The sequence below is a fragment of the Ranitomeya variabilis genome, chromosome 3 (genome assembly GCF_051348905.1).
Source record: "Ranitomeya variabilis isolate aRanVar5 chromosome 3, aRanVar5.hap1, whole genome shotgun sequence".
NCBI classification, from domain to species: domain Eukaryota; kingdom Metazoa; phylum Chordata; class Amphibia; order Anura; family Dendrobatidae; genus Ranitomeya; species Ranitomeya variabilis.
In genome coordinates, this window is record NC_135234.1 from 220168335 (window position 1) to 220190429 (window position 22095).

A 22095-nucleotide genomic window follows, 5' to 3' on the forward strand; every position below is an offset into this window, starting at 1 on the left:
AATCTCTACTTTGCAGACCCACAGGGTGTTTTTTCATAATCTCCTCTGGGGGCATGTTCTTTCAGATACTGTCAATCACAGTTCAGCAGCAATCTCACAGTCTCAGATGCTGCTTAGCTGTGATTGGCAGCATTTGGTAGGCAGGGTTGTAAGTACATGCCCCCAAACAATATTCTGAAGAAATGCCCAGTTCGACTGTAAAGCAGAGATTTCACATACCGCGCTCCAAAAGAAACAAATGTGAATATCTCTGTAATGAAGTGACGCAAAACAAAATGTAAAAGTGCAGAAGAATAAGGGGAACTCAGGGATTTTTGCTAGGTATTTAACTCAATTTTTTTGAGGTGACAAGTCTTTTTGAAATAAACATTAAGGCAGGGCTCATATAGACATTTTTTTGTTCTCTCAACCACATTAAGTTTACATGCCATAGACATGGTTAAAAATAAGAATGATAATAAAATAATTATGATTAAACATCATCAAAAAAGTTGAAACGTATATGACCCAAAAATGTGACTTTTGTGTCTATTAAAATGTTGTCCATGTGGGTACTTGGCAGCAATGACTAATACATCTCTTGCACTGTATGGATGAATAAATGTTTCACCATGTATTTATTAAAAGATGGATATATTGCATCAACGTAAAATTAACAAATTTGGCTATTTTAATTGATAATTGATAACTTATAAATTGATAGTATGAAAGCATATATGCATTATGTACAAAAATACAGAGAGAGAACTTTATATACATTATTCAAATTTTGCCAGCTAATTTTCAAATTAAAGTTTCATATGCTATGTCTCCTGTGATATTAGAGTCGGTGGACAACATATTTTAGATTGAGTGGAAAGAGAATACAAAAATGTTTTTAATGGCTGTTGTAGGCTGTATTGGTGCACCTGAATTTCTAGCTGATTGCATCATTAAATCAAATTATTAACTGCGTTTGTGATAGAAAATCAAAGAGATACAGGAAACACAACCTTATAAGAGTTCATCAGATCATAGAGTTCGTAGATCACAATTTTTTTTAGCAACCCTTGACTATAATAATCAATAACAAATGGTATAGTCTGTATCTCCCTTGATGACCAAACAACATTGTATATATTTGTGTACCCATCTTATAATTCAGTATCAGAAACATTTTGTTTCTTAGTTGAATGGCCATTAGTTGCAGTAGGAGACACTGATTGTCCTGTTCCATTCTCCTGAGTCCCACTGGTCGGTTTGTCCTGAGGATGGGAAGATACAGACACCAGAGTGTTTCCTTGGCTGTCCGTTTCGGTACAGTATGGGTCTTCACCCTACACAGACATACAAACAGCAAGCAGGGTTAGTGTGGAAGACATCACAGCCAATCAGACTTTAAGCTGTTTCATGCATTAAAAGCAGAAAACTTGATGGCTGTTAGAAAAACTGCATTGTGTAATGATCCACTTATGGCTTGATATGTACTAAGCTTTACATCCAGCATTATTAAGCCGAACACAATGGAAAGGGGCACAATAAATGTTGCAGACTAAAATGAGTACAGTATTATATGCACATTAATGACACATTTAATGTCTATACAACACTCACATTATAATGCCCAAGGCCTGCTTACTGTCTTCTGTATAAGGAGAAAATACAGAACAGTTCTACAGTAAGCTGCGGTAAATACAAACTCACTCACCCACTTACTAGTGGACATAGACAGAAGAGAACCCCTGTGAAAAATCAATATACAGTATATACCCTTTGCTCAATAGCTTCCCAATTCCCACTGCTTTGGAAGTGGAAATGAACCCTTATACCTCTTGGACCCATGTGCAGCTGCCACGTTTGCACCAATGATACGCCTGTCCATGATGCGTAAAGCAGCTCTGTTATCATATTTCATAATGTATTTCTAGATAGACCTAAAACCTGATGAGGCTTGTGAACTTACTTTGAAAATCCATTGTAAAGTGGTTCACTAATACTTTCTGAAAATGTAAACTTATTCTCAACCCACTTAGCCCGATTGAGAATTCCTCAGCATCGCTCCTCCTTGCTGCTGAGATCTCACACTGCTCAGTACAATCTGCAGCAGGCATGCTGAGTGGGTGGGAGTGAATACACTTGAACTCATTGGCTCTCATTCTAAAGATGGACTTATAAAGTGCTCATTTTCATATCATGATAATACAGCGATTCTGACTTAGATTTTCATTTTAAGTACACCTCGTCATGTCTAAAAGATCTATTTAACAATGTGTGTAGTTTGTGAAATCTTGTGAAAAGTTTGAGCCTGCCCCATACTGAGCAGACAATGGCAGAAAATGCCATAAATAGCCATGGGTGGAGCTCGACCCACGGCTGTTAACCTGTTATAAAGCATGCTAGCATAGGATCATGCTGTTCCACACGTTCAACAGCCTCCTGTGACAGGCTCTGCCATTATGGCACTCCGTTGAAGCCCAGCCTGTGGTTGGACTTCAAAATACACTTTTATATTGCTGTATATAGTAAAAATCAAAGTATTGCTGTATATAATATAGGTGATCAGTGGTGATCACATGTTTAAGTCTCCTGAGTGGATTAACAGAAAAAAAGTTATTAAAAATTTTAGAAACATAAAAATTTGAATCAGCATACTTTTCACCCATTAAAAATAAAGATAAGAATACACATAATTAATATCAATACGTGCAAAAAAGGTTAATCTATCAAAATATAAAACTAATTAATAACCATATTGGTAAAAACCGCTATCAGGAAAATTTTAAAACACCAAAATTGCATTGTTTTTGTCACTGCAATACGACAATTGAAATATGAAGTGATAAAATTGCTGTATCTATTTCAAAATGGTGTCAGTAAAAATGACTGCTCACCGTGCAAAAAAACAAGCCCTCACACAGCTCTACCGACTGAGAAATGAATATGTTACAGGTCTCGGAATATGATAACACAAACCAAAACTAATTTACTAATTTTGTTTATCACTAAAATAGTAAAAAAAATCTATCTATATATGATTGATATCTCCATAATCCTAATGACCTAGAAAATCATGTTGGCAGGTCATTTTTGCCAAACAGTGAACGCCATAAAAACACCCCCCCCCCCCCTAAAAAAAACAGTTGGAATTGCATACATCTATGTGGACAGAAAAGTAAAAAAGCTATGGCTGTTGAAAAATGAAGAAACGAGAAATGGAGGTGTTAAAAGGGTTGTCCACTACTAGGACAACCCCTTCTCAATTATTCACCCCCCTTCTCTACTATTTTCACAAGGGGAAGTATTTGCCCCCTTGAAAATAGGAACACCTATACTCACCTCCTTTGCTGGAGCATCCCAGCAGTGTCGGCACTCATGTTTCCAGGGCTTCCGTGCCGTTGTTGTGACACGTGTTCCCGGCACCCAATCACCACTGGTGTCACTGTCCCCTCCTACAGACAAATTGAATATCAAAAGAAAGTCAGGACTGCAGCTGGTGCTGACTTCCTCTTGATTACTTATATCTCTGAAGGTGGTGACAGTGACACCATCAGTTATTGAGTGCCGCTCTACCGCACGTGAGACCCCAGGAATGCGAGTGCTAACACAACTGGAATGGCGCCAGCTGGATGAAACTCAGATAATTTTCAATATGCTGGTGTGAAACTGATCTCAGAGTGAAGTTCTGGGACTTGAGATCCTTAACAATTACATAGGGGTTAAGGATTAAGGTAAAAGAGGTAAAGTTTCATATATCCAGTTGTCATATATCCAGAGGTTCTCTTTGAACACAAACTTTGATAGTCTTCAGTTCAACTGTTTTTCCAAAAAGTAAAAATAGCTTTTTTATACTTCGTGAACATATTAATCAGATTCTGTATTTTAGGTGATGGAAAAGAATACACAAAATGCCATCTCTACTATTAGGTGCCATTTTGCCAGCTGTATAAACTAACCAGTCTTTGTCTTCCTGGACTCCAGCTCTCTCTATTGGAAAGAAAGTATCCAGCCAGAATAAAAGCCGCCAACAAGACACCGCAAGTGACTAAGGCAATCATAGTTTTTTGTGATCTTGTCTGATGATCAGATATTTGTCCCCATTTCATCTGGATGGGTAACTGCAAATGAAAAATGAGGGAAAAAAGGTAAAATTGTTAAATATTTATGAACAGATGAAGGAGTAAAACTGAATAAAGAAAATATTATGTTAAATAGTGTCACTACTCTTTAAATCTGTATTTCTTCTATCATGAATACATACAGTAGACCCTCCTAGCAGAGGCCTTCCATCCAGCCAAATCCAACCTCCCACTTTGCACTGATGAAGGGCAAACATCCTGAAACATGTGTCTGCAAAAGGAGTGTTAGGTTTGGCTTTTTACCTAAGTCATGTGGCAAGGCTTATTAAAGAGTAGATATTGACTTTTAGGATTGCTACACCTAATAGGTGACACTAGAGTTCAAGTCCTCTTCCTCTCTGAAGAGGATATTTGCAAAGATTACATCACTTATAGTATCTTGATATCAATCAAGAATAACACTATTACATCATATTCTCAACCTGCTCTCAAGAGTTAAGGTCTCCAAAGCTCATTCTTCACCAGTACTTGTATATAGTTTGTTTTGATAATTTACATTCTGGAACTGTCCAGTAATCTAATATGATTTCAAATAAAGTTGCTTTCACACACTGGTTTCTTGCACTGGAATGCCCATCCATGCGATCTCCCAACTTGAGTTAGGTTCTTGATGCAGTGAGGTCAAGTTGGGAAACCCAATTATTGGGTTGGGACTTCCTATGGGAAAATGGTCTGTGATTCACGAATGTCACACACAATTCATTGCAGAAAAGAATTACCGTAGTTGAACTGATAGGCCATATTGAAAATTGGTAGTCTCACACAGTCAAAAAAGCATCGCTGTAAATTTTTAAATCCATTTTGAGCTCAATCTATTACAGAAATAACAGATTTTCACCTCAGATGTTTCTTTTTAATAATGCATTGGAAAACCTTGATGGATAGTGTTCCAGACTAGATGGAAACCCCCAGAGAGCCAGATGTATTTTTCAACAAAAGGGTAATAGTAGGACCTGAAGTAAGAATGCACCACTTTTCTATATTGTATATTGGGCATCATCATAAATACGTAGAATCCAAATAATTTTAAAGTTAGGATAATTCCAGTCCGCACCTATATTTTGGTTTCTATTTGCAATATTTTATGCACAATATATTCGGATGGATCACTCAGTGGACCCTATGCATTCTTTCAAACTGATACCAATGTGGTTCATACAGCACCAGACAATATTATCTGTAATGATTAGTTTTATAAAGAATCAGTCATTGACTGGATCCTGATTTGAACAAATGATAGATGATATCTACCGTATTTTCCGGCATATAAGACGACTTTTTAACCCCTAAAAATTGTCCCAAAAGTCGGGGGTCGTCTTATACGCCGGGTACGGCGTGTGCAGGGAGCGATCCTGGATGTTCCCAGGGTCTGAAGGAGAGGAAACTCTCCTTCAGGCCCTGGGATCCATATTCATGTAAAAAATAAAGAATAAAAATAATAAATATGGATATACTCACCCCTCCGAGAAGCCTGGCTGTCACCGCTGCAAGAATCTGCCTCCGTTCCTAAGAATTGCAGAGTGTGAAAGACCTTTGATGACGTCGCGGTCAGGTGACCGGTCACATGAGCGGTCACGGACCAATCACAAGACCGTGACGTCATCAAAGGTCCTTCACGCTCTGCAATTCTTAGGAACGGAGGCAGATTCTTACAGCGGTGACAGCCAGGCTTCTCGGAGGGGTGAGTATATCCATATTTTTTATTTTTATTCTTTATTTTTTACATGAATATGGATCCCAGGGCCTGAAGGAGAGTCTCCTCTCCTTCAGACCCTGGGAACCACACGCCGTATAAGATGACTGGGCGTATAAGATGACCCCCGTCTTATACAGCGGGCATATCCCAAATTCCATGTTTTATATGGAAAAGTTGGGGGTCGTCTTATACGCCCAGTCGTCTTATACACCAGAAAATACGGTACTTGTCATCAGATTTTAGCTTAGAGAGCTTATATTCCCTTTATATGTACAGTATCTAAGTTGTTAGTAATCCTGTCATGATCCGTTCCAGTGTTTAATCCTGTCAAGGGTTAACTTTGCTCTGCCTTATTGTTATGACCCCAGTGGACAGGGTCTCAGAGGAACGTGTCCCCAGTGGACAGGGTCTCAGAGGAACATGTAAGTCTGCAAGATACAAAAATCCAGCTCATAGGGCTGTGGTAACTGGGTTGACCAAATAGCTACTCCTAACGCCAACACTAGAAGTAGCCGGGGATCATGCCTACGGTGATCGCTAGATGACTCGCGCCAGCCGGAGAATCTAACTACCCCTAGGAGAAGAAAACAAAGACCTCTCTTGCCTCCAGAGAAAGGGACCCCAAAGCAAGATACAAGCCCCCCACAAATAATAACGGTGAGGTAAGAGGAAATGACAAACACAGAAATGAACCAGGTTCAGCAAAGAGAGGCCAGCTTACTAATAGCAGAATAAAGCAAGATAACTTATCTGGTCAACAAAAACCCTTTAAAAATCCACGCTGGAGATTCAAGAACCCCCGAACCGTCTAACGGTCCGGGGGGAGAACACCAGCCCCCTAGAGCTTCCAGCAAAGGTCAGGATACAGATAGGAACAAGCTGGACAAAAATACCAAACAAAACAAAAGCAAAAAGCAAAGAAGCAGACTTAGCTTGAAAAACAGGAACCAGGATCAGAGGACAAGAGCACAAAAGATTAGCTCTGATTTCAACGATGCCAGGCATTGAACTGAAGGTCCAGGGAGCTTATATAGCAACGCCCCTGAACTAACGGCCCAGGTGAGGATATAGGAAAAGACAGACGCTCCAGAGTCAAATCACTAATGACCACTACAGGGAGCAAAAAGCAAAATCACAACACTTATTCTGGGTTCAGGTTTGCTATTTAGCTCCGATGCATCCTGCTGGTGGTGTCAGCTATAGTTCTGCCTTCGATGTGTGAACCTGACTCTGGTAGCTCTTGATCTGTCCTGTTGTGATCCCTGACTTTCACCGTGTCTGTTGACTCCCTCTGTCTGCCCTTTTCCCAGTGTTTTCCTGTTTGTTGGTTTGATTCTCTGGTTTTTGACTTGGCTCGTATTCGGACTCGCTTCTACCTTCTGTCTTTGTCTTATCTGCTTCTGACCCCCCTGGCTTGTTCCTACCATGTATACTGCTGCTACTATTGGTACTTCTGCTTCTAACTTTTTTTTGACTCGGCTTGTCTGACTACTCTCTCGCCACTTGGTGGCGTCTGTGCTGCTGCTCTGTGTGTGCAGTCTCACTTCCCTCTCTAGCTCCCCCTGGTGGAGGTTGCGCTATACTGCACTGCGGCAGCATGACAATCCAAGCTTTTAATTCTACAATTGTTGTTTAGATTCTATTTCAATTCTATTAAAATGAGGTATAAAAATGATACAACCATGCACATAGTTTACACATTGATTCAGGTTATGAAGTAAAAATATTCATGTATGTTACATGTTGAATACTACAAATATGAATACAGCTATATGAATATGACCACCTATATTCAAGATTGATGCCAAAAGTATGATCAGTGGGGGTCTGACCACTAAAAATACCTGTTTCCTCTGTATGAATGGTGAGATACTGCCTATGCAGGACCACAACACTATTCACTGTCTATGGGAGCAATGGTAAACATGTATACTGCAACTCCCATAGAACCAGAAATGTGAATTTGGCTGTGGTCATGCATGCAACACTAACACTCCAGGGACACGGTAACTCTGTTCTTGGGAGTATAAGGTCCAATTGGTACTCATACATTTATCACCACTAATGTAAAAAGGTGTTTTTGTGGGATAATCTTTTTAAGGAACATACCATGATTATTATGTTCAGAAAGTCCCTAAGGCATTCAGCTCATTGAATCTAATGCATGTGCAATTTAAATAAGTATTAATAAAATAATTTGATTAGCCCTGGTTTGTCTTGTGTAGACAGTGATTTTCCACCACTAAGGGTATTTAACCCCTTACTACCAAAGCCAGTTTTCTCCTTCTTGACCAGGCCAAATTTTTCAGTTCTGATCAGTGTCATTTTATGAGGTAATAACTCTGGAAAGTTTCAACATATTTAATTTAAGTTTATATGATTTATTAAAAAATTGGAAATTTAAAGCTTTGAGTTTGTATGCCCTTTTATAGGTATGACTATCTGCTGCAATTAATAAATAGCATTTGCCCCATGTCTACTTTCCATTGGCACCATGTTTTGAAAAAAAAAAAAAAAAAAAATATATATATATATATATATATATATATATATTGGAAGCGTTAAATAACTCTAGTTTATTAGGGAACAAATCACATTTTAAGTAACTTTTGGGGGCTCATATGTCAGAAAGTGATAGTTACATAAATACATCACCAGAACCACCATCAGTGAATCAATACATCAACTGGAACCAAAATTTGAATTTTTGTGAAAGGATTTGGATTTGCCGAGCCCTAGAGGTACAAAAACAGTAGACAACCCCACAACTGACACTGTTTTGGAAATTACACCCCTCATGAAATAACAAGGTGTGTGACAACTATCTTGAACCCACAGGTCCTTCACATAATTTTATAACATTGGAATCTGAAAATCCCAGGCGTTTCTGTGGGCCCCACAACATCTTTTGGCAGGTGACCCGTTTGCCATCTGTTGGGCAGGCCTGCTTTAATCCCAGATTTTTTATATACTTAAGAATAGCTAGACAAATGGGAAGCCATAATTTATTGTGCAACTTCTCCAAAGTATGATGATACCCCATATGTGTTTGAAAACTACTCTTTGGGCACACGGAAGGGAAGGAGCACTACTTGAATTTTGGAGCGCCATTTTGGCAGGAATAGATTGTGGATGACATAATGAACTTATCAACAGCAGTTCAAGAATAGTTTTTATTTATTTATTATTTACACAGTTCACCTTGCGGTAAAAGTGATAAGGCAGTTTTATTCCTCAGGTCAGTACGATTACAGCGATACCACATTTATATAGTTATTTTAAGTTTTGCTACCATCACACTAAAAAAAAAAATTTTTTTGCATCATTGTATTTTGAAGACTTTAATGTTTTTTTTTTTCTTCTGACAAGTCATGTGTGGGTTTCTTTTTTGCGGGATCAGTTGCAGGTTTTTTTTGTACCATTTTTGGGCACATAATATTTTTCACTATTCCACTATTCACTATTCCACTTTTTGGGAGGCAGAATTAACAGAAAACAGCAAGTCAGGAATTGCTTTTTTTATGTCGTTCATTGTGTCATAATAGTGATAAGACAGCTTTATTCTTTGGGTCAGTACAAATACAGCGTTATCACATTCATACTGTCTTTTTTTTAAAGTTTTGCTGCTTTTTCCATAATAAAAACAATTTTGTCTTAAAAAAATAGTTTTGTGTGGCCTTATTCTAACAACTGTAGCTTTTTTATTTTTTGCAGACAGCTGTATGGTGGCTCTTTTTTGCCGACAAGATGACATTTTTAGCTATACCATTTCTATTTAAAAATGCCTTTTTATCATGTTTTATTCCACTTTTTGTCAGCTGTATGATGAAAAAATATAGTTTTTTCTACATTTTTTATAGTGTTCACTGTCTGTGGATGGATACCATGCTTGGCATAGGTGGTTTTCCTGTATTGGATGTTTTCCTTTATTGGATGCTGCCCTTCCCGTGGTTGTTCCTTCCCAGGGAAAGACCTGGCTATTCACTGCTTGCGTTGAGAAACACATGATGGTGTCTCCGCAGCTACTCTACATGCACTGTAGGGGCTAAACAGTGAGTGTAACAGGCCACTGTACTTGGCGTACCTGGAGGTCATTATTTGACCTCAGGTTGCCAAGACAACCATCAGCAGTGGAGGTGCCAATCGGATGGTGAAGGCAGCCGCCTCCCTCTGCTAGCCTTCTAAATGCTGCAAACGCTATTGTGGTTCAGGTGTGGGCTCCTGGCGACAATTGTACGGGCACAGCTCTTGTGCCTGCACAATCACCATGATGTACTGGTACATCCAGGCTCGGACTGGCCCACAGGGTAACAGGGCAATCCCCCGATGGGCCCATATGCAGATCTGAGCCCCCAATCACTGTGTATGGGCAGTACTTTGCATAATTCACTTGATTCACGCTCTACAGAAAAAAGCAGCATCTCATCATTCATTAACTAAAATACCCAGTTTATTATTATATAGAGATATAGGTAAATTTGTGAATGGGGTAGTGTAATATTGGTATGCAGATGAAAAGTGGGCCCCCCTTAAAGTCAATGTTACTGGTGGGCCCTTAGCACCCCAGTCCGACACTGGATACATCCATTTGCAGGAAGTACCTGCAAAATATGGCATATTGGTAAGTCATAAATTGGTAAGGGGTTAATGACCCCAGAGGACCTTATACCTCAGCACATCTTTTAAACAGCACTTAGGAATAAGTGTGGAGAACATATTGGGGGGTGCCAGCTGCCACCCTGTTGCATCTGCCATGATCATTGCAAGCACTGATTGTGGACATTTAAAGGGGTTGTCATCTACTTAGGCAACTCCCTCTCAATCACTATGTTCCTTCCCAATAAAATATCAATACCTATACTTACCTGCAGTATCAGCATCGTTCCAGTAGGGTTGACACTGCCAATCTCGATGCTCGCATGACACTATGTCATGCGATCCCTACACCCAATCAGTAGCCACTTCACTATCCCCTACAGCTGCTCTCACTTCCTCCGGATGTGTGTTTTGCCCATAGGAGGGGAGCATGAAGAGGCCACTGAGTGGCTGATGATGAAACAATATCACAGGATCCCCAGGAGAGCCAGTGCCGACACCACTGGCACCAGAGGTGAGTATAGGTTTTATTATTTTATAAAGGGGGATCTTATTGGTTGAAAAGTGGTTTTCTGAGTAGTGGTGAATCCCTGTAATACCGTAGTTGTCACTGTCAATAATGACAATGGCCTCTAGAAAGCGAATGCACCAATATTATCTCCATATTTAGTCGGTGCGTTCCGCCAGCTCTAACAGTATACTAGCACCAGGGTCTGGCTAGTAATGGCAGACGAACAGCGACTGCAGTGGTTCATCCAGCAGCTAGAGGGCAGGTTGGCGGCTGTCGAGCATGCAACCTCAGCTGTGGATGTTACCGCAGTAGCTGTTCAGGCTGCTAGCGTGGCTGCAGCAAGTTAAGTTTGTCCACTGCCACCCCTGTTCTGACCTTATCCCGCTTTCCGCTGCCTAATAAATACTCTGGGGGTTGCAAGTCATGTAGGGGATTCATGAGCCAGTGCGCAATACACCTCGAGCTCCTGGCAGCACGTTTTCCCACAGAGCGGGCAAAGGTGGGATTTATTATATCCCTTCTGTCGGACAGGGCGTTGGAGTGGGCTATGCCGTTGTGGGAGCGCGACGATCATGTGGTGCAAAGTGGTCAGTTGTTTCTGAGCACTCTGAAACAGGAAGAACGGAGAACTACGTCCATGCATTGATTACAGGGGTCTTAACGCCATCACCGTTAAGAACAAATACCCTCTGCCTCTGATATCAAAGCTATTCGATAGGTTGCGGGGAGCGAGGGTATTTACTAAACTTGATCTGTGGGGTGCTTACAACCTGATTCGCATCCGTGAGGGGGATGAATGGAAAATGGCATTTAACACCAGGGATGGGCATTATGAATACCTGGTGATGCCCTTCGGGCTCTGTAATGCTGCTGCCATTTTCCAAGACTTTGTGAATGATATCTTCTGGGATATGCTCTCCACCTCGGTTGTAGTCTATCTGGCTGATATTCTCATCTACTCTCCAGATATTGACTCCCACCGGAGAGATGTTTGCAAAGTCTTCGACCTCCTACGGGCACACTCCCTCTACGCCAAGTTGGAGAAGTGTGTGTTTGAGAAGGAGTCCTTGCCTCTCCTTGGCTACATCACCTCCACCCAGGGATTGGCTATGGATCCTGCCAAGCTACAGGCTGTGATGGACCGACAGGAACCCCATTCTCTCAAAGCGGTGCAGCGCTTTATGGGGTTCATTAATTACTATCGCCAGTTCATTCCCCACTTCTCAACTTTGGTAGCTCCCTTGGTTGCCCTCACCAAAAAGAGAGCAAATCCCAAATTGTGGTCGGAGGAGGTCTCCAAGGCCTTCCTCTCTATTAAGTCCCACTTTGCTAGCGCTCCCATTCTACATAGCCCGGGCTAGATGGTCCTTGTTCTTCTCCCATTTCCACTTCACTCTCCATTATCTGTCCAGGGAGAAGAACATCCGTGCCAATGCTCTCTCGCGCTGCGTAGTATCATCAGTGGAGGAGGAGGATCCTCAGTTAATTGTCCCTTCAGAGAGCCTGAGAACCGTGTCTCCGGTTTCGCTAGAGTCTGTGCCCCCGGGCAAGACTTTTGTGCCATCAAATTTGCAACTGGAGGATCTCTCTTGGGCTCACTCGTCCAGGGTGGGTGGACACTTTGGGACCAAAAGGACAGCTGAGCTTCTGGCAAGGACGTACTGGTGGCCGCATATGGCCCGTGACGTTGGAGACTATATTCGGGCGTGTGCCTCCTGTGCCAAGAATAAGTCTCCTCGACAATGGCCAGCTAGGTTACTTTACCCCCTGCCGGTGGCAGACAGGCCATGGGAGATGGTCAGGATGGACTATGTGGTGGGCTTCCCAAGTCCCATGGCTGCACCATTATTTGGGTAATCACAGACCATTTTTCCAAAATGGTGCATTTGGTGCCTCTTCCATGGCTACCTTCTGCCCGGGTCTTGGTAGCGTTATTTATCAAACACACTTTCCGCCTACATGGTATGCCGGACAAAATTGTCAGTGACCGGGGTCCCCAGTTTGCTTCTTGGTTCTGGAGAGAGCTTTGTTGTCTACTCAGCATCGAGCTGAATCTCTCTTTAGCATACCTTCCCAAGACGAATGGGTTGGTAGAAAGGGCCAACCAGACTCTGGTCACATATCTGTGACATTTTGTTTCTGCCAGGCAAGATGACTGGGAATCCTTGCTACTGTGGGCTGAGTTTGCGCTGAACAATGCCGTAGCCGACTTCACTGGGCAGACCCCATTCCTCCTTAACTACGGCCAGCATCCGCGGGTTTCTGTGCCTATGCCTGTGTCTTCCGCCGACTCCACGTGACATTTGGGACCGCACACAGGATGCTATCTGGGCCTCCAAGGAGAGAATGAGGGTCTCCGCCGATGCACATCGGCGCCCCTCTCCGACCTTTGCTCCTGGCGACTTAGTGTGGCTCTCTGCCTGTAATATCAGGCTGCGAGTTGAGTCCACTAAGTTTGCACCTCGCTACTTGGGTCCCTTCAAGGTCCTGGAACAGGTTAACCCTGTGGTCTACCGTCTGGCCCTTCCTCCATGCCTAGGTATCACCGACACCTTTCTTGTGTCCATCCTCAAGCCCGTTCACATGTCCCGGTTTTCTGAGTCATCTGCCGGGACATTGGATTAATCTGTCGGGATTATGAGGTGAACGCTATCTTGGGGTGTAAGGTGGTACGTGGCAAAACATTTTATTTGGTGGATTGGAAGGGTTATGGCCCAGAGGACAGGTCCTGGGAGCCTGCTGAGTACATTCAGGCTCCGCAGCTCATTGCTGTCTTCGAACGTAGCGAGGTCCAAGGAGGGGGGCCCTAGGAGGGGGGTAATGTTTGGTGTCGAGTTCCCGCCCACAGGGTGAATGTTTCTAGCAACACAAGCTGGGCACAATAAAGCTGGGATATTTGTAATTTTCACTCTGATAGCTTAAAGGCTCTGACAAAGCAACATGGCCCCCAGAACCAAATCTAGCAAAAGCCATGCTCCCAAAGACAAATGGCCACATCCCTTGAGAGCCATGCAATATGCCCAAACTCCAGTTAGCACCCATGTTTGACATTTCTGGAGCAGTAAAAACCCATTCAACCATTAACGTCACTAGAAGCACCAGCTGGTTATGAATTATTGTGTACTCAATCATATTTGCAGCTTTCACTCTATGTCTTCCTTTAAATGCTTATTTTGGTAAAACAACTTTGTGGTCAACATAGCCACTGCTCTTATAGATTAATTCCCTGATGAAGGGGTGGAATTTCCAAAATGGGGTCACGAGAGATTTTTCTGCTGTTTTGTTAGGAGCTCTGTAGATGTCACCCACAGACGTCAAGTAGTGCTCTACCACTTTGTACTTTATCATGTGGCCAAATTGTGGTTTCTACCCACATATGTGGTATTACTGCTTTTTTAGAGAAATTGCGTAACAAAGTGTGTTCTATTTTTCTCTATTACAAAAAATTGTGATATTTTATGTTCCCAGCCGAGTTTTACAAAATTCAGTAAGACACCTGTGTTGTCAAAATGATCAATACATCCATAAATAAATTTCATGAGGGGTGTAGTTTTCAAAATGGGAGTTTCTTGTTGGCGTTTTATGCTTTCCCAGCACCTCAGGGGCACTGCAAATGGTACACACAATATATAGAAGCAAAATCTGCATTTGAAAAGTCAAATGAGGCTCCTACCCTTCCGAGCTGTGCCGTAGGCCCAGAGAGTATTTTCCTACCCCACATTGGTATTACTGTACTCTGTAGGAATTGCATAATTAATTGTAGAGTTTATTTTCTCCTACTACCCCTTGTATAAATTATAGGGCTAAATGTCTGCACTGATGTCCATCGCATCAAGATCAGAAACATCTACACATAGAATTGAATAATCCCTAAGTGAACTCTTAGTTTACAGAAATGTCAATGGGATGTCCTGAATTCTGTGTGAAATTAAAAGAAAAGAATATAGTAAAGTATATATGATAACAAAATCCACCCAAATTAATAAGTTACGAAAACATGAAGTTCTTAGCTTGCAGCCAGTGCAAATTGCTAACAGATTTTCATGAGCTCAATGTTACCATTTTTTTTATTACTGTGAATCCTGTACAGCATTGTTCTATTTGTCTAGGTTGTTGGATTAATTTGCTCTTTGCACTGAATCCAAAGATGTTGGGTGGATCCATCAAATTTAAAGGTTATAAAACTAGTCACACTGTGCACTAAAATGAACTGCGTATGCAGAACGGATCTATGAAAGTACTCTGCTGACATATTTGGTATTCTGTACTTTCTGTCCGATGTTAAAGGTACATTGATAACCTCAGCTTTATTCTTGTTAGTATGCATGAATTTATGTTAACAAGAGCCTTTTCCCCCATTGAGTTGTCCTTAAAGAGAACCTGCCATGTTTAAAATGGTATAAAGTCTGCAGGCAGGATGTTATATAAATGCTTCTCACAAAATTAGAATATCATCAAAAAGTTAATTTATTTCAGTTTTTCAATACAAAAAGTGAAATTCATATATTATATAGAATCATTACAAGCAGAGTGATCTATTTCAAGTGTTTATTTCTGTTAATGTTGATGATTATGACCTACAGCCAATGAAACCCCAAAAGTCATTATCTCAGTAAATTAGAATAATTACCAAAAAACACCTGTATAGGCTTCCTAAGTGTTTAAAAAGGTCCCTTAATCTGTTTCAGTAGGCTCCACAATCATGGGGAAGACTGCTGACTTGATAGATGTCCAGAAGCCAGTCATTGACACACTCCACAAAGAGGGTAAGCCACAAAAGGTCATTAGTAAAGAAGCTGACTGTTTACAGAGTGCTGTTTTCAAGCATATTAATGGATAGTTGAGTGGAAGGAAAAAGTGTGGTAGAAAAAGGTGCACAAGCAATGCTGGAGTCATTGCTTCAAGAGCCACCACACATAGATGAATCCAGGACATGGGTTACAAGTGTTGTATTCCTTGTGTCAAGCCACTCATGACCAATAGACAACACCAGAAGCGTCTTTTCTTGGCCAAGGAGAAAAAGAACTGGACTGTTGCTCAGTGGTCCAAGGTGTTGTTTTCAGATTAAAGTAAATTTTGCATTTCATTTGGAAATTAAGATCCCAGAGTCTGGAGGAAGAATGGAGAGGCACACAATCCAAGCTGCCTGATGTCATCTCCTGGTGTAGGTCCACTGTGTTTTATCAAGACCAAAGTCAGCACAGCTGTCTACCAGGAAATTTTAGAGCACTTCATGCTTCCCTCTGCCAACAAGCTTTTTGGAGATGGAAACTTCATTCTCCAGGAGGACTTGGCACCTATCCTCACTGCCAAAAGTACCAATATCTGGTTTAAAAACAACAGTATCACTGTGCTTGGTTGGCCAGCAAACTTGCCTGACCTTAACCTGTTGTGAATTCCGCTCTTGGGCTCCCTCTGGTGGTTATAAATAGTATTTTTGTGAGTTCTGCTCTTGGGCTCCCTCCTGTGGTTTTGAGTGGTATGGCTGCTTGGATTTAGCATCAGCAGCTGTTTTCACTGATCTTCTTTCTGGCTCTGCTATATTAGTCTGGCCTTTTCCCTAATTCAATGCCAGTTGTCAATTGTTGAGCTTGGAGTCATGGCTCTCTGAGGATTTCCCTGTCACTCTGACCATTTCAGCAAAGCTAAGTCCTTGCTTGTCTTTTTGCAGTTCACTTGTTGTGGACTTTGTTGTTTAGCACTTTCTATGTTTTGCTCATTTGTCCAGCTTATCAGTATGTATCTAGTCAGCTAAGCTGGAAGCTCTGGGCAGCAGAGTTTGCCCTCCACACCTTTAGTCAGGTGTGGAGATTTTTGCATTTCTCTGCGGTGGACTTTTTTATTACTGACCGCACAGTGTTCTGTCCTGTTCTGTAACCTAACATGTTAGGGCATGTTAGGTTAGGCTATGGGTTGAACTAGATGGACTTACAGTCTTCCTTCAACCTTAATAACTATGGTCACTATGGTAACTATGGTCCTGTACTAATTCTTTCTAGCTAGTAGTGGCCTCCTTTGCTAAATCTTGTTTCATACTACGTATGTCATTTCCTTCTCCTCTCACAGTCATTATTTGTGGGGGGCTGTCCTATCCTTTGGGGATTTTCTCTGAGGCAAGATAGCTTTCCTGCTTCTACCTTTAGGGGTAGCTAGATCTCCGGCTGTGACGAGGTGTCCAGGGAGTGACAGGAACATCCCACGGCTACTGCTAGTGTCTGTGTTAAGATTAGGAACTGCGGTCGGTATAGTTACCACCTGCCCAGAGCTAGTCGCATGTCGCTCCTTAATCACCAGACCATAACATTAACCCCGTAGAGAATCTATGGTGCATTGCCAAGAGGAAGATGAGAGACACCAGACCCAACAATGCAGATGAGCTGAAGGCTATTAAAGCAACCTAGGTTTCCATAACACCTCAGCAGTGCCACAGGCTGATCACCTCCATGCCAAGCAGCATTGATGCAGTAATTGGTGCAAAAGGAGCCCTGACCAAGTAGTGAGTGCATTTACTGAACATACATTTCAGTAGGCCAACATTTTGGATTTTAAAATCATTTTTCAAGCTCGTGTTATAAAGTATTCTAGTTTACTGAGATAATGACTTTTGGGTTTTCTTTGGCTGTAAGTCATAATCATCAACATTAACAGAAATAAACACTTGAAATATATCACTCTGTTTGTAATTACTCTATATAATATGAGCTTCACTTTTTGTATTGAAGAACTGAAATAAATTAACTTGTTTATGATATTCTAATGTTGTGAGAAGCACCTGTATTACAATGCATGGACTGACCACATGTCTCCGGACCCTGAGCGTGACAACTTTATTTATTTTTATGAGGCTGTTATGTTAAAAAAGATTTTTATAACAAACACTAGATGGGATACTTAGAAAAGTGAAAACTACACTGGGGCCGCAGATCAGAGGCTAAACACGTGCTAGTACAAATACCAATGTCTAAATAATACATTAATCGGTGTGAATAGCGAGTCCATTATAGGAACAATACACTAGGCTGGTGAGGGACATCCAGCAGCAACACCTAAAGCAGACATTAGGAACATAAGAGACTAATGAAAAGCATAGTTACCTCAGACCTGCGGCACCACAGGTGGTATTACAGGTTCCCAAGCGACAGCCCCAAAATCCTAATGATTTAGAAATGATCTGCAAAGAGGAGTGGACCAAAATTCCTCCTGACATGTGCGCACACCTCATCATCAACTACAAAAAATGTCTGACTGCTGTGCTTGCCAACAAGGGTTTTGCCACCAAGTATTAAGTCTTGTTCGCCAGAGGGATCAAATACTTATTTCTAACTGCAAAATGCGAATAATATTTTATATTTTATACAATGTGCTTTTCTGGATTTTATTTTTGATATTCTAGCTCTCAATGTTAAAAATTACCCTACCCTTAAAATTATAGACTGTTCATGTCTTTGTCAGTGGACAAACTTACAAAATCAGCAAGAGATCAAATACTTATTTCCCCCACTGTAAAGTAAATCACTAAAATACAGCTCTGGCAAAAATTAAGAGACCACTGCACACTGCAAAATGTTCAGTTTGTCTGATTTTTCTCTTTTTAGGTATATTTTTTTAGTAAAATGTAAATTGTTCATTTATTCTATAAACGTCCAACAACATGTCTCCAAATTTCCAAGCAATACATTTTGTATTTTTTTTCTGAAAAGGCGAAATGGTCAAAATGAAAAAAAAAAACCAGTGCTTTGAGATCTCAAATAATGCAAAAAAAATAAGTTCATAATCATTTAGAAACAACAATACTAATGTTTTAGCTCTGGAAGAGTTCAGAAATCAATATTTTGTGGAATAACCATGATTTTTAGGCTACTTTCACACACAGCATATTTGCTGCGTATTTTTACGCGCGCGTATTTTGCTGCTGCTTTACCTGCGTTTTTTTACGCAGGCAAAAAACGCAGCTGCTTTCACACACAGCGTTTTTTGCTGCGTTTTTTGCAGCTGCGTTTTTTTCAGCATTGTGTACTGAAAATAAAGTTTGTTTGAAAAAAAAAAAAAGGGGAAAAAAAAAAAGAGTCATTGAGGTCATTTCCTGTCTTTATGACTCAGAATACAATACACACTGGAGTTAACATCATGTCGATTCTGCCAGCTGCAATGGCCTTGAGCCAAAGACGCCTCAGCAAGCGGAACAGACATCAGCTGGGGTTTACTAACCCCACTGTCACTAACCCCAGGTTACTAGGGCAGGCGTCAGTCAGACGCCCCCCCTCGTAACCCTGTACGGTGAGGGTATGTTCACACGATCCTGATTTCAATCCTTTTTTTTCAGGACAAAAACCGCAGCTCTTGGCAGAAAACGCAGGTGCGTTTTTGGTGCGTTTTTGATGCGGTTTTTAGTGCGGTTTTTTATGCAGTTTTCTCTGCAGATTGTCTGTGTTTGACACAAATAAAGCTTTAACTGCAGTGGGGGAAAAAAAAAAGAAATGATGTCATTTCCTTGTCCAACCCTTTTCTTCTTCCATCCTTCATTTTGGGACTAAACACCAAAATGAGTGGACGTGTTTTGAATGACAGCGCTCCGCAGAGTGCTGAGCGTAGGCCAGATCACAGCCCGCGGATCCAGCTCTATCCAGCTATTTAAGTCTACGTTCACATTTGCGGTCTGCGCCGCAGCGTCGGGCGCCGCATGCGTCATGCGCCCCTATATTTAACATGGGGGCGCATGGACATGCGTCGCACTTGCGTTTTGCGCCGCATGCGTCACTGCAGCGCACGCATCCGGCCGCAGAGGACGCAGCAAGTTGCATTTTTGCTGCGTCCAAAATCAATCAAAAAAAGGACGCATGCGGCGCACAACGCAAATGTGAACATAGCCTAAGTGCCACGTATTTAAGTGCCACGTATTTAAGTGCCACGTATTTAAGTGCCACGTATTTAAGTGCCACGTATTTAAGTGCCACGTATTTAAGTGCCACGTATTTAAGTGCCACGTATTTAAGTGCCACGTATTTAAGTGCCACGTATTTAAGTGCCACGTATTTAAGTGCCACGTATTTCAGTGCCACGTATTTCAGTGCCACGTATTTCAGTGCCACGTGCCACGTATTTCAGTGCCACGTATTTAAGTGTCACGTGCCACGTATTTAAGTGCCACGTATTTCAGTGCCACGTATTTCAGTGCCACGTACCACGTATTTCAGTGCCACGTGCCACGTATTTCAGTGCCACGTGCCACGTATTTAAGTGTCACGTGCCACGTATTTAAGTGCCACGTATTTCAGTGCCACGTATTTCAGTGCCACGTGCCACGTATTTCAGTGCCACGTGCCACGTATTTCAGTGCCACGTGCCACGTATTTAAGTGTCACGTGCCACGTATTTAAGTGCCACGTATTTCAGTGCCACGTATTTCAGTGCCACGTATTTCAGTGCCACGTGCCACGTATTTAAGTGCCACGTGCCACGTATTTAAGTGCCACGTGCCACGTATTTAAGTGCCACGTTTCACGTATTTCAGTGCCACGTATTTCAGTGCCACGTATTTCAGTGCCACATGCCACGTATTTCAGTGCCATGTGCCACGTATTTAAGTGCCACGTGCCACGTATTTAAGTGCCACGTATCACGTATTTCAGTGCCACGTATTTCAGTGCCACGTATCAAAGTGCCACGTGCCACGTATCAAAGTGCCACGTGCCACATATTTCAGTGCCACGTATCAAAGTGCCACGTGCCACGTATCAAAGTGCCACGTATCAAAGTGCCACGTGCCACATATTTCAGTGCCACATATTTCAGTGCCACGTATCAAAGTGCCACGTATCAAAGTGACTGAGCGCCGGCCCTAAACTGAAAGTGAAAGCAGAGCGGTGACGTCACCGCTGTGCTGTTAAGGCCGGCGCTCAGTCAGTGTCAGGAAGCAGAGGCTGGGGGACGCGCAGGTGAGTATGTACTGTTTGTTTTTTTACTTTTACGCTGGTAACCAGGGTAAACATCGGGTTACTAAGCGCGGCCCTGCGCTTAGCAACCCGATGTTTACCCTGGTTACCCGGGGGCCTCGGCATCGTTGGTCGCTGGAGAGCGGTCTGTGTGACAGCTCTCCAGCGATCAAACAGCGACGCTGCAGCGATTGGCATCGTTGTCTCTATCGCTGCAGCGTCGCTACACACGCTACACACACACACACACACACACTCACACCATGCTGCTTCACTGGGGGGCGGGGCTTCCCTCTTCCTGTCCGACGTCACGTCCGGTCCTGGGTGTCAACCCCTCCGTACAAAGACGCCGACACCCAGGACAAAGGCGCTGTGTGTGCACGTTAATATGGGGCCCTAGGGGGATACGCAGACACGCCGCTGCGTAAAGAATTGACATGTCAATTCTTTTTACGCCGGCGTGTTTGCAGACAAAAGCGCCGCGTTTTTTTGCGGTGTGTCTGAACGGCAAAGTGAATTTCTCATTCACTTTGCCGGCAGACGAAAATGACATTGCGCATTTTTGAAAAGCGCCCGCAAAATAGCGCTCAAAAATGCGCTATGTCTGAAAGTAGCCTTAATCACATCTTTCATGCGTCTTGGCATGCTTTCCACCAGTCTTTCACACTGCTTCTGGAGCAAAAATATAAGCAGTTCTTCTTTGTTGATGGCTTGTGACTATCCATCATCCTCTTGATTACATTCCAGAGGTTTTCAATGGGGTTCAGGTCTGGAGATTGGGCTGCCCATGACAGGGTTTTGATGTGTTGGTCTCTTAATTTTTGCCAGAGCTGTATATAAAGCATTGAAAATGTGGACGTATTAGCACTGCTAGCCTGGCAGTGAAAGGTGATTATTAGGAATTAGTTACTATGCCTCATAGTAAAGTCCCCAAAAAACTCAATACGAATAAGATGTTATACTATGTACAGAAGTAGTGTGCATAGATAAATTAAGCTGTTTTAGTTGCTCATGATTGATTTTGTGCCTTACTGCCCAATGCACAAAGACTTGGTAACTATTTGCTTTTCATAAAGGTTGCCCATTTTTCTTTAGCATGGATCATATTTTCATTGTAATATTTAGACATTCATACAACCTCTTGCCTTACAAATCTGCTAAGTGCAGCTCGAAGATCTTTTTTTTTCAGTTGTAAAAGAAGGCATTACTCGTCTACTTCCATTAGAAGTCATGTCATTGACTTCT

The 22095-nt window shown here is 42.0% G+C and overlaps 1 protein-coding gene across 1 annotated transcript in view; it reads right to left on the reverse strand.

Moving 5' to 3' along the window:
* Positions 1–647: 647 nt before the first annotated feature.
* The window catches only part of CD34 (CD34 molecule), a 118086-nt gene continuing 96638 nt past the window's right edge, over positions 648–22095 (reverse strand). Inside the window, exons 7-8 of the mRNA XM_077295197.1 lie at positions 3933–4094; positions 648–1316 (exon numbers count right to left, since the gene is read on the reverse strand). Of these exons, the coding sequence (XP_077151312.1) occupies positions 1134–1316; positions 3933–4094 (345 nt within the window). The 3' untranslated portion in view covers positions 648–1133. The remainder of the gene's footprint in view (positions 1317–3932; positions 4095–22095) is intronic.